At 46.9% G+C, this 12,699-nt stretch overlaps 1 protein-coding gene across 1 annotated transcript; it reads right to left on the reverse strand.

Moving 5' to 3' along the window:
- Positions 1-566: 566 nt before the first annotated feature.
- HOXA11 (homeobox A11) lies at positions 567-3,761 on the reverse strand. Its single transcript, XM_060248680.1, has 2 exons — positions 2,697-3,761; positions 567-933 (listed from the first exon to the last, which is right to left on the reverse strand). The coding sequence occupies exons 1-2, from the start codon at positions 3,460-3,462 to the stop codon at positions 701-703; spliced, it is 999 nt and encodes a 332-aa protein (XP_060104663.1). The 5' UTR covers positions 3,463-3,761; the 3' UTR covers positions 567-700.
- Positions 3,762-12,699: the final 8,938 nt, after the last annotated feature.

The following is a 12,699-nucleotide window of genomic DNA, read 5'->3' on the forward strand; positions in this document are numbered from 1 at the left end:
TGATTGTTTCTTTACCATATATGGCAAAGTGGTACCTGAAATAGCTTCAAAAGGAGTTCTTTAAGTCTTACAGGTCATATCTCCCTCACAGCACAGTTATATTCAGCGTTGGTTCTCAACAGACATTTATGATTGGCTTTGCAAGGAATTAAGCATTTTTAAAAAGCATTTTAGTCTTTAATGGGTGAAGAAGGTAAACCTTCTTGCGGGAGACGAAGGAGGAAAGGGTAATGCGGGATAGGGGTTGTGCATCTATAGCAAAAGGGGGGCATATGAAGACTTTCTCTTTTGGCTTGATTTTTTTTTCATTGATCCTCAAACTCGGGTGCCGTCGTGTGTATCCTTCCAAGCAATGTTCCACAGTAAACCAAATTAATATAGTTTAAATGCAATCTGAAGCCAATACTTCTCTCCCCGTGGACCCCTAACATAACTGTGCAGTCTGAAGGTAAGAAGTGGAAACTGCACGCGGACCATAAGATATTTGGCTCCAAACTGATTCCAGTTGATACATCAAGAAGAACTTCAAAAAGAAAAGAAAAATCTGTACTTTCGCTTTAAAAAAAAAACATGGAGGGACACCTAGTTTTCCAGAGTCCTCCCTCATCTTACAAAATTCCTTCTCATAGGTAACCTTGTGGCTTGACCTTGTCAAAGGGGGGATCTGAATTTAATCTCGTTCTGGAAAATGCTACAAGTTTTAAAGTAGTGGATTAGCTGAGTAATATTGTAATCGGTCCCTGTTAATTTTTTTCTCTTTCATTCTTCTGTTTTGAAACCATATTTTTACTTGACGGTCGGTCAAGTTGAGCATTCGGGAGAGCTGGAGGCGTTTCTCTTTGTTTATATAGACACTGAAGAAGAATTCCCTTTCTAATTCTCTAATCTGATATTTGGTGTATGGGCATCTCTTTTTACGGGTACGCTGTCCACCTGTGGAATGAAAAGATAAAGGCAAAAGCCAGTGAGTCTGGAGTCATATGAATGAGGGAGGGGTTGCGGTTCATATTTAATCAGGGGACGAGGAAACAAGCCTTTGGCTTACTACCTGGCTAGTTCTCTCCTACTCAGCATTTATGCATATATTACAATCTCTGTATGTGCATGTCACAAGGAAAGATAATGACACGGGTCATCCACTTCAAACAGATCCGCAGGATCATCCTGTGCACGCTTCATCAAAGCAAATGTTCCTGAGCGCCATAGGTAAGTAAGGGTGCACAGGATTGCTTCTCGGGATGAACACTGCCCCCGCAGACACAATACCTAGAGGCACCAGCTGGAACAAATGCTGAAAGCAGAATTCTACCCAGACCAGGGCGTGCGTAAGGAATCTGGAAAGGTTATAGTTAAAGATAGGTCACTCAAGATGGCACCTTCAACCGTGTTCTGCAATCAAAGGAACCTACTGAAATTTTAAATTCAGCAGTCATGGGCTGCCATCCTAAAAACACTTTTCTGGAGTGAACCCATAAAATGACATGGGTCTCATTTTCCAGTGGACCTGCTTAGGAACCGTCCAATAATGCCTTCGAAGTGGGTGACATTCCGTATGGTTCCCTGCTTACTGAGGATGCTTTTAATCTTAAACTTCTGTTGTAGCTTTTCTGCGCCTCCTTTTCTTGTCTTAGAAAACGCCCATCCCTCTGCATATGACCACCAGTAGTTAAGTCCACAGTATAGCGGGCCCTGCTGTTTTGTTCTGAAGCGCCCACCCCCCTAATTTCCTCCCTTTGCTGTGTCTCAGTCTTGCCCCAGTGGCTGTTGTGTTTTTAAAGCAAAATTAATCTCTTCTGAAGCCCATTTCCTTGCTCCCCCTCCAAGGCACTTTCTCAAGGCATTTTACATTAAATATTAGTGCTACCTTCTATTTTTTTAACAACAACAACGCTCCCTTTTCTAGCACATCTGGGTTGCGAGGGTATTTTTCTGCTCTTAACTTTTGGGGTGGGGTGCAGAGAGAAAAATGCCACATTAAAAAACAAAAAACCCAAACCGGCTGTGACAGATTGAATAACAATCGCAAGGAACAACAAACTGTTGGACAGACGGCGACACATAATTGCCACAGTGCCTTAGGAAAATGACTCCCTTTTAGACAAAAAAGGGCCAGCTTTAGGTTAATTTGTTGCTTTTAATATATTGCTACAGTGCAGGCGGCTACTTTATCTGTTCAACACTGTTCTTGTGCAATCGTTAAAAACAGGGATGGCTTTGAATCCAACCCTCTAACTAGACTTCTGGGGCAACACATGGCTTTTATAAAAAAAAAAGAAAGAAAGGGAAAAAAAATCATAGGATTACATGGATATCAAAGGAATCTGAAATCCCCTTTTGGCCGAATTTTACAGGCGCAAAACGTGCGTTATTATATTTTCGAGACTTTGACTACAAAAACTCTCTCTCCCCCCCCCCCCCTTCCTCTCTTTATCCTTCTTTTTTATGATTTAAGGGGGGAAAACTTTTTTTCTTGGGGGGAAAAAAGGCATCCATTGGCCGGTGGGTATTTCACGGCCAATTTCAGTCCTTGCCACGTGATCTCGCCTTTTATAACAAAGTTTTGTTGGGGGAAATCTAAAGGCCCTTCATAAACCTTATATGCTTATAAAACAGCATATAAAAATTTAACAGCGGCGGTGCGCTAAGATTTCCAAGTCCCTTTCATAAAAGCGCTAGGGCGCTGCCTTTATACGTACTGGAGCTGCTGGATTTCTCCTCATTGTTGCCGGAAGACGAGCCCGGGCTGCTGCTGCTCTCCAGCCGCCTGCGCCTCTCCTTCTCCTCTGCCGCCGCCGCCGCCGCCGCCGTGGCTGCAGCTGCCGCCGCCGCCTCCCTACCGCAGCCGCCGCTGCCGCCGTCCGAACTTGAAGTTGCTGCTGCTGCTGCGGCGCCCGGGGCTTTGTCGCCGTTCTTGTCTCCGGCGTAGTCCGCGTGGTGGTTCTCGGCCGTGCCGTAGGCGGTCTCGAAGAACTGGTCGAAAGCCTGGGGCAGCACCCCGTTCCTTCCCACAGTGTTATAGAAACTGGAGGAGACGCTGTTGGTGGTGGTGGCGGCCGCGGCAGCCGCGGGGTGGTGGTAGACGCTGGCCGGCGTTTTGCCGAACATCTCGCCCATGCTGGCCGCCGCCGCCGCCGCCGCCGCGTTGGTGGCCGGCAGGCAGTCTCTGTGCATGATCTCCTCGGCGGAGTAGCAGTGGGGGAGATTGTTCCGGGGGTGCCACTTACTGGCCGGATCAATGGCATACTCCCGGAAGGTGACTTCTCGCACCGGTTGGACCTGGGGGAGGTTGGAGGAGTAGGAGTATGTCACGGGGCGAGAAGACGGGGTCTGGGGCAGGAAGGAAGGGAGGCTGGAGAAATCAGGACCCGAAACGTAGTAAGTACAACTTGGCAAATACATGTTAGAGGAACAAGGAACACGCTCATCAAAATCCATCATTAGGCTACCTCGGGCTCTCCGCATTAGCCGAGCTTAACATGATTCTCTAATGCAGCTGCCTCTTTGAAGCAGATCCGTGAAGTAAGAAATTTGGAGACGTAAGCTGACGTGGAAATCTATCCCCATCCTTAGCAGGGAGGCGCTGGTCATGTGACCAAATGTTGAAATTGACAAGCTGCGAGTATGGGCCCTCTCTCTCTCCCCCCCCCCTCCTTCCCCTTCTTTGTAACCATCTCATGGGAAGCAACAGATCGTCACTTGGGTCTTTTGGCCAAAGTCGAGAAATCTTAAATGTAACTCAGGCGGGCCTCCTGGATGATTAGAGGGGGAGACGCGTGGCCCCTCTTTCTTTCTGTGGCTTTCTCAAAGCATTTTCCTTTCTCTCCCTTTTCTCTCCAGCTCCCCCACCCCACCCCCACTTTCTGTATCAGGAGATCGCGAGCCCATTAAGCAGGGGATGCAATTAGAAACGCACGCGGATTCCCCCTCCCCCCTCCTTTCCAAAGCTTGTTGAACGGCTTCGGCGAGGTGCCGGGTAATCTTATAATTCTGCCCAGATCTGACTTTTGGGAAGCCTGGCTCCGACAGCCCCGGGTCCTTGTGACAAAGACACTCACCCAGCCCCGCAGGCTTTTGCTGAAGACATGGTCGGGAAGAATGTCCGGGGTCAAGTCTGTACCGATTTTCATGGTGAATGGATGACATGACTCGCCTTCACGTTCATTTCCGAAGCGCTTTAGTGCCTGCCTTCTCTTTCGTACATGTTAACCTCAGATAGCCTGGGCGGCTGCATCACAGCTCTGCTGCAGGTATATGGCGATACTTGATTCTCCCCCAGCCAGCCTTTCCACTCTCTCCACTCCCACATGCGTGAAAGCCAGTGATTTGGATTTTATTGTTCTTTGCAATGCCTGTGAATCTTTTGAACTGCAGTCCACCAGGTTTAGGGGAAAAGGAGCATTAGTCGAGCGCAGTGCAGCTGAATGCTTGAGAGACCAAGGATGGGTTTAACGATCCACACGTCACATCGATCCTGAAACCGTATTCCTCGGAAGTAAGTCCCACTGATTGCACTGGGTTCCCTGCAAGCAGTAGACTCTCCTTTCTTAGAACGCGGGTCCAAAAGCGAAAGGTGCTTGTGAAACAGAAGAGAGCAGGATCTGAGAGATGCTTCGCCCTGCCTAGCAAAGCTGCAGAGAGAATTTGACCAGCGCTTCGGCCGAGGAAAGGGCAGATTTAGAGAACAAGAGCCTAAACTTGAGATTGCACCCGCTGAACTCTGTGGCATTTGCTTCTGAGTAAACCTGCATAGGGTCTCGCTGCACAAGAAAGCCTTGGGCTGTCAGTAAAAAGAAGCACCCCCGCAACCAAGGGAGAGCCAAAGAAAGCAGAGAAGCGGGGCCAAACAACACAGCACCTACAGGAAGCCGCCCCCCCTTTTCTGCACCGATGTACTATTTGGATGCTTTATTTAAGGGAAGAAAGGTTGCTTAGCTGGATCTAATTATTACAAGGGGAAAGGCCACAAAACAACGGATTCTGGGGTTGGTGCAGTCTGGGAACCGAGCAGATTTCCTATCTTTCCGGGAGGTGGGAGGGAGTGGACTTTTCAAGAGGAAAGAAGGGATGGGATGGGGTGGGGGGAGAATCTCACTTTAAAAACACACCCTGTTGTTCCCTGAGATGTAATCCTGTATTTATATACCGGCGAGTAACAGCCCTACTGTACATACTGGAGGAGATCCTCGGGATTTAAATGTCAGGATCGATTTGTTTATTTATTGCTGAGCTTATCCCAACTACTCACTAACAAATCTAATCATGTTGGATCTTGGAGGGAAAAAAAACCCTTCTCATTATGTATTTTCCTTATGTTCAATTTAACTATACTAAACTGTAAATATCAATATTATTCAGTAATTACTTTGTAGTGGAGTAAACGAATGTATTAGCATGTTTATATGCCTTTTACCTCCCTCCCCCCACTTTCGTTCTTTCTTTCTCTCTCTCTCGCTCTCTTTTACAAGGGCTACCAATCACAAATCAAAGGCTTTGGACATATCCCTTTAATGAACTCTTTATTTTGGATCGCTGCAAGAACTTTTATGGGCCTTCATCGTTTGTGAGCTGAACTTGAAATTATTAATTAATCTCCTCTGCTTGTCCTATTTGCCAAGAGAGTGGATGAAAACAGGAGATAAGCGTGTCATCAAAGGACTATTTACAGATTGCTAGGGTCTGTGTGGGACTATAAAATGGTTTTATTTCTTTTCTTTGCGGGGGGGGGAGGTTAGAGGGAAGGAGCAGAAATATGCGACACTGATGCTTGCCAATTGGTTTTAACGAGAGCCTTTTGCTTTTATTTTCCCTCTGCCCTGATTTTATATATATATACATTAAAGAAAAGGTTCCCGTGAACGGCTTCCTTGCCCACCCTTTCCTAGCTCCAGTCCTTGGTAGGAGAAATGGATCCATCCTCTTCCTTTCCGTTTTCTCTCCCCGCCCCCCCCCCATAACAAAGGCGCCACCATTGCACAGTCTAACCCCGCCTCTTCTGCCCCGGCAAACAACTTTCTTGCACTTGTGATGGTGGCGGGGGGTGGGGTGGGGGGGCTTTTTCAAGCTCTAATTGAACCCGGCGCGTCAAGGAGAACCGAAAACCGTTCTAGACTGGCCGGGGTGGGGGGAGGGGGTTTATGGCACTTTTGGCAGTCAACTTCAGCCTGTCTCGGAGCAGACAACGGCAGAGCTGACCGAGGCAGGACAGGAGACGCCACCTACGTGGATTCCCTCCTTGCCCTCAAGAAATCTGCAGGAGCCCTGGGCATCCTACAGTAAGGGGGAGGCAGGTTTGAGAGAAGGCTTGTAGGGCCGGGCTCTGGAGCCCTTTGGCTGGCAGTTTCCCTCCCAGCCTTGCCTGATTAATCCTTTCAGACAAAGAAGAAAATTAAGGCTGGGTTGGGAGGGAGGGAGACGAAGACCAGGGAGGAAGGGACCAGGGCGCTGGGGGTGGCTGCAGCCTCAGCCTCCTCCTGCCTCGCGTGGATTGCAGGTTATGGCTTTCCAGAGGTGCCTGGGGGTTTTAGAAACCCGCATTCTAACGAACCGGGGGGGGGGATACCGGGTATTTTGCATTTGCGGAGCCATTCCAGAGCATTATTAAAAGGACCTAAGGGTGCCGTTCGTCTGGGAAGCGGGAGGGGGGGCACCCAAGGCACAATTCTTCGCTTTATCCTCTCTATTAAGTGAAAGGCAGCTAAAGTGCACCGAAGTCTCCAAAGCAGTGGATAATGACCGCGAGCCTGCTGCTAGGTTGCTATTTTTGAACGCCATAAGCAGGCTTTTTGTATGCTTTCTCCTCCAAATGCTGCTGTAATGCAATATTTGCGACTTCCTGGCTTGAGCGGGGTGGGGGCTGGTGGGAGGAGGCGGAGAAGCGGGAGCATCTCCAGCCTGGCGCCCTCCCCGCTTACCTTGGAGAGGCTGGTGCTAAGAGCAGCAGGCGGCGAAGTTCGGGGAGACCATTCAGAACTGTGGCGGCATGGAAGGAGGGGGAGGGGGAGAACAGAGACAAGGCTTTAGTAGGAGCCATCTCTGTTTATGGAGAACCTTGCCATGAACGTTTGGGGGAGACGTTTACACACACACAAAAGGATCAAGGATTATATAGGGGAAGAATATTGATTTTTAATAGGAAAAAATGCACAGTTCAAAACGTTTCCTTTGTTCCGAATGATCTCCGCTCCATAATATGCAACTGCCTCTTATTATTTTTTTTAACCTACAATGTGTTCTGGAAGATGTGTATACGATGCAACGTGTTTGTGCGGTGTTTGTGCAACGTGTTTGTGCGGTGCCCCCCCCCCCCCCGATTATAGCACTGCTTTGCTATTGGGTGCATGTCACACACAAATATCTAACAGAAATGTAATCTCCCCACCCCCCACCCCTTATCCTAAATGGAAGGAAAGGAATTCCAGGGAAATTACTTTCAATTTGGGTTTAAGGGATTTGTGATGATAATCTGTGCAATATGTTCTGTGTGTATGTGTGTGTGCTGAGGTTGTTTTATGGTGAGATATGTCTGATATCTTGTATTGGTATCTTGTATTGCTGCATTTTTTTCTGCAACATACTGTGTTTAGATTGCCTGTGTATGTCAAATGCAATTTATTGAAAGCTTCCAAATTAGAAATGAGTTATTTTATAAATCCATGGCTTTTCTTTGGGAATGAAAGCAATCTTGTGCTATTGAAACACAGCTTGTCAAATGCAGATTTTAATACAAACGTCCTCAAGCTATTCCTTCCTCCACTATTTTTGCTGTGCTGTTTTATTATTGTTCTAAAATACATTTTTAAAGGCGGGGGGGGGGAGCCTGTTTATATAAACCTACGAATAAAACTCTGTGGGGCTCCTGCCAAGTGAAACACTTTTGAATCCCACTAATTCCAGTAGGTCGGGTTTCCGCTTGTGATCCCATCTCAGTCTATGGTGTTCGAAGGCCATTAACTCACATTTCCAGAGTTCTTATCTATTCGAAATATACTTAAAATAGTGTCTACTTCCCTATTTCCCTAGTAAGTAATTACGACTGATATTGGTTGCCCGTTACATTTAGATTCGAAAAGTGAGCCTGTTTAACCCCGAAGTGCAAACAAATAATAGATAATGTTGTCTTTTTGCTGCTTTCTGCAGTAATTTATCCTGAAAGCAAATCTTCTTATTTATCTGGAAGCAAGCAGCTAATAAAGGTTAAATATTCAATTAAATATTTAGTCTAATGCCAATCGTAACAAGAGGAGAAGAACGCACCTTGAAAATCAGTGACCATGATTCTGGCAAGGTTACGCTCTCTTAGGTACCCCTGGTTTCAACTAGAACAAATTTAGGCACACAATCATGGAAACGAATGGGACTTAAACGTGCTTAAATTTATGTGGACGTTTTATTCCAATTATGTTTTTAGAATGTTAAGAGACTTTCGTTTTAATTCCATACCCTTATTTATCAAGAAACAAGAGTAATTAAAAACGCTGTAATTTTTCATTCACATAAGGAAGGCACGTTATTTTATGAAATCCTTGTCCTCTTTTGTCTACCTTGTCCCTTTTCCTAAAGCTTGCGGATTAGAGATTTATAATTAATCCTCTCACATCCTGCAATATTATTAGTTACTCTTCTCAGTTTTAGAAGTCCCATAGCTTTGAACGTTTACATCCAAGTAACCTCTTTTTTCTTTTTCATTCTTTCTCTCCCCCCTTTGAGAAACTGTTGTTATTTGATGAACAAAGCAGGGGTCAGGTTGCACTTTTAAGACCAACCAATATGTTTTATTCAGAACATAAGCTTTCGTGTGCTAAAAGCACACTTTTTCAGACGAGGGGATCATTGCTGACATTCTTTGTACTTGTGGCACTTTAGTACACCTGAATATTTCCATCTGTGTAACAAAATAAAAATAAATATTTTTAAAAGCCAAGATACCTTTGTCAGGTCATGACCACTGGAGTGTTTTTCTGTATACTGCTCTCCAAGCTCAGCTATACACATTTGTCACCATCACAACTATTCCCAACAGCTTTAGAGTTTTGGCAGAAAACCTTCACACTGGCAAACCCTTTAATAATGTCTGATCATTTGCACTTGGGAGCCATTTGCAAAGAAATAGGAAGCAAAGAAGCAAGTCCTGTGAATCTGGACATTTTTCTACATCTGATTAACCGGGATTTGCTATTGCACATACTTCCTCCATTATCTGTTCCATTCCCTCTTCACCGTTGCCCTCCTATGAAAATATGGGAAATATGCACACTTTTTTTTAATCTATCCAAATACAGATGCAAGAGGAAGACACTACGGTGTCTAGGCCAGCTGGTTTAGCAGGAAAGAAGAGGAGTCAAGATCTCCATTCAAATGAACCACGCTCATATTCGCTGGATTTCTCCCACGTTCATTGTCACGGCCCACCACCAGCACCAGTGGATTCTCATCATTAGAGCAAGACCATTCTCCTGGCCTTTTACGCCGCTGAAAGGAGATTTTTGTTCCTTTCAAGAACGCTCCCGCCTCTCTCTCCAGAACTGCTTTAGCGGCTTGCTGCTTCAAAAAGCCATACACTAGACCGGAAAATGTAAAAGAAACCATCAGGATTCTTCTCAGCAGGATGTACTGGGGACATCCCAATGAGAAGCCCAGATACGATTTCTGGAGGTGGCGGTGTTGTTAAGTGCTCTGCCTTGTCTGCTTGCTCCCTTGCTTGATCTCCCTTTGTCTACAAACAGCAAAACCAACCACACACCAACATTCCTGGTATGACATATTTAGAAGTGCGTTGTCTCAGGTGATGCCTTGAACTTGACCTTAAGTTTCTTAATCGACGAAGGGGAAGCAAAACCTTCCACTAAAATGATTGTGCCGCACCCCACTTTCCCTTATTCATGCACTTCTGGCTGTCGGTTTGTCCGCTGGCTGCAAAAGCCTGTATTAGAGTGCTAGCACCGAAACAAGATTGGCCATTATGGAAACACTTAGACATCTATACAATTGTACCACCTGTTCTGAAGGCATGCCCCCCTTCATTTAAGTCACCGAGCAAAGGCACAAACACCAATACATTAAAACTCACGTTAGAAGACCTTAAAGACCCGCGCGCCCAATGTCACTCAATTACTCCAGACAAAATAGAAAAACCAAAACAGCGACGAAGAATTGAGGCCGTAATTCTGGGCACATTTGAGAGGGAGTAACCCCCAGTGATCATAACGGGAGTTCTTTTCGAGTAGAGGCGCTTAGAATTGCCCTCTTATTGCTTTCCTATGCGCATTTACTTGAAGGTAATCAGTGGCCTCTTACTCTTGAGTAAAAACGCTTAGGATCGGCCTGCCAATGGTTTCCGGTTAGAAGTAAATATCTTGCGGGCCTGGCGGCTCAGGGAAGGGAATGACAATGAGGGAAGGGAATGAATACCTTCTGCAGAATATGGCTGACATTACTCCAGCCCTGTGGGCCGGCCGGCCTGATCTGCGCCCGAAATGGAATTCTGCATGTTGGATGGACATCCTCGGCGTCGTTTGCATCAATAAGACCAGATGAATAATTATCAGGCTAAAAGGGAATACTTGCCCTCAGGCTGCCTCCGTTTAGGTATTCTCCAGATTTTTTTGGGGGGGGGGGCGGCGAAATTATTAATCGTATTCACATCTAGCCAAATTGTTAGGCTACACCTTCAAACAATATTTGAAGCGCAAAACTGCACAAACCCAAAAGCATTCTGAAGGCAGAACCCTGGTTAAAAAACAAAACAAAACATGGCGTGTATACCACCACGTGGAGCCTTTAGACAATTCTGGATATTCTAAATTAACAAAAGGAAGTCGATTTAGCTAAATTTGTGAGGGGGAGGGGTCTCCTAGTTTCTCCTGCGAACGCTGAGTTGTCGGCAACCGTACTAGAGAATTCGTTCGTATATTATGAAGGCTTCACTCATCTTTTGAGGTCGGAATTGCCACGCTGCTTTGAAAAGAGGTAAAGGAACCAGGCTTGGGGGGAAGAACACAATGAACGCCGACGCAACCCCACTTCTTCTATTTGACAGTAATTTGAAATGGGCGGGGAGAGGAGAAGAATTCAGTTACCCCACAGAAATCTAGAGTGTATCTCGAATTATAGCAATGATATAGCAACACCTTCCACCCGTTATATAGATATCCCTCCCCCTTTAAGCACTTAAAAAACCCACTGTAACCAAATCCCAAGAAAAATTAAAGCTTCCAAACTTTTAGCCTTTTGCTTTGGCTGATACCAACACTATTTCGTGCTGATGCCAACAACATTTGCCTTTGGGGAGAGGACAGTTGGGCTTCTGGAAAACAAGTTTTGAGGCTTTTGATAAAATGTCTGATGGCCACGATCCAGATTAAAAAAGAATCCCGATTCCTCATGTAATAATCATATGTATATATGAACTCAGTATGCCTGGGGTAAGGAAAGGGAAGTGTTTGTGCGTGTGTGTGCGGGCGAGAGGGGGTCTCAGAAGCTGATAGAAAGGAAGTTCAAAGCCGTGGGACTATCTTTGCCCTTTCAACCAGAGGCGTCGAAGTTATGGAATAGGCTTACCCCAGTCTCCGAGGTCCGGTCTGCTGGCGCAGAAAAAGGGAAGGGAAGGCTGGCGAGCAACTCTCCCGGCTGGCCTCCGAAGCTCCAGATCACTTCCAAGGGGAGGGGGCGGGGAGGGGAGAGACCCCTCGATCGATAAAGCCCTGTCCAAGTCGGTTAATCGCGAACCACCGGCGGTTAGACTCCCCTGAGGAGGACGAGAGGCAAAGCCGAGCCCTCCCCCCCTCTCCTCGCAAAGGTCTCCAGCCGAACGTGCCCCAACATCTCCCGCTAATAATCGCTTCTTCCTCCCAAATCCTGCAGATTAAAGTCCCGATGGCGATTTATCAGGCAGAACAAGGTGAGGGAAACCGGACTCAAGTGCCGCGTAATCCCGCGCTATTCCTCTCTCTCCCCCCCATCTGACTTATAGGGAAAGTCCAAATGTTTTTGATTACGGAACACCCTGACGCTCCCTCCCCAATTCACCATGGGTCACAGTACAGTAATGACCGTGGATTGTGCGTTGTAGGACTTGACCTTTACGACGTAGAAGAGGGCGCTTTCTTTCGCGCTGCATGAGATGAGGCGGGAGCGAGGGAGGGAGGGAGGGAGGGGGAGAGACAGACAGACAGAGCGCCAGGGAGGCGGGCGGAGGACAAGATGCTCTCTTTGGGGATCTTGAATCGGAAATCGGAGACAGGAGCGGCAAAGGCCCCTGGGTTTTCCTGCACGCCATATTTGGTCTATTCCACCAACGCATGAAAGGAACGTCCCCCCCCCCTCCGGCCCCCCCCCCCCCAGTGCCTGGAGATCTTTATTCAGAGCAATCCTAACGAAAGAAAGGAGCCTTCTGTAAAAAAACAAACAAACTGGTCGGCCATTGATTATAGACTCTCCGTCCATTTTCGTGCTGGTTGCTTCGCGACTCCCCTCCCCGCCTCCCTCCCTCTCGCAAGAGAAGGAAACGAAGAGGATCGGGGCGGGGAGAGTGAGGCGGGGGGGAGACGACAAAGTGAAACTGGGATCAGGGGCACACAGAGGATGCCTTTCAGACCGTGGGGTGGGCCTTGGTTTCTTCGGAATGAGAGGGGAGATGCGTTGCTGTGGTAGCGCCTTTCTCCTCTCTACGTAGGTATTTTCTTTACCACTTTCCAAGAACGG

This window comes from Heteronotia binoei, chromosome 10 (assembly GCF_032191835.1).
Source record: "Heteronotia binoei isolate CCM8104 ecotype False Entrance Well chromosome 10, APGP_CSIRO_Hbin_v1, whole genome shotgun sequence".
NCBI lineage: Eukaryota > Metazoa > Chordata > Lepidosauria > Squamata > Gekkonidae > Heteronotia > Heteronotia binoei.

Excerpts from the sequence above, each read along its gene's own strand:
- HOXA11 (XM_060248680.1), bottom strand. The coding sequence starts at position 3,462 with ATGCGGAGAGCCCGAGGTAGCCTAATGATGGATTTTGATGAGCGTGTT. Across the intron at positions 934-2,696 it reads GGAGAAATCCAGCAGCTCCA|GTGGACAGCGTACCCGTAAA; the intron begins GTACGTATAAAG and ends TTCATTCCACAG.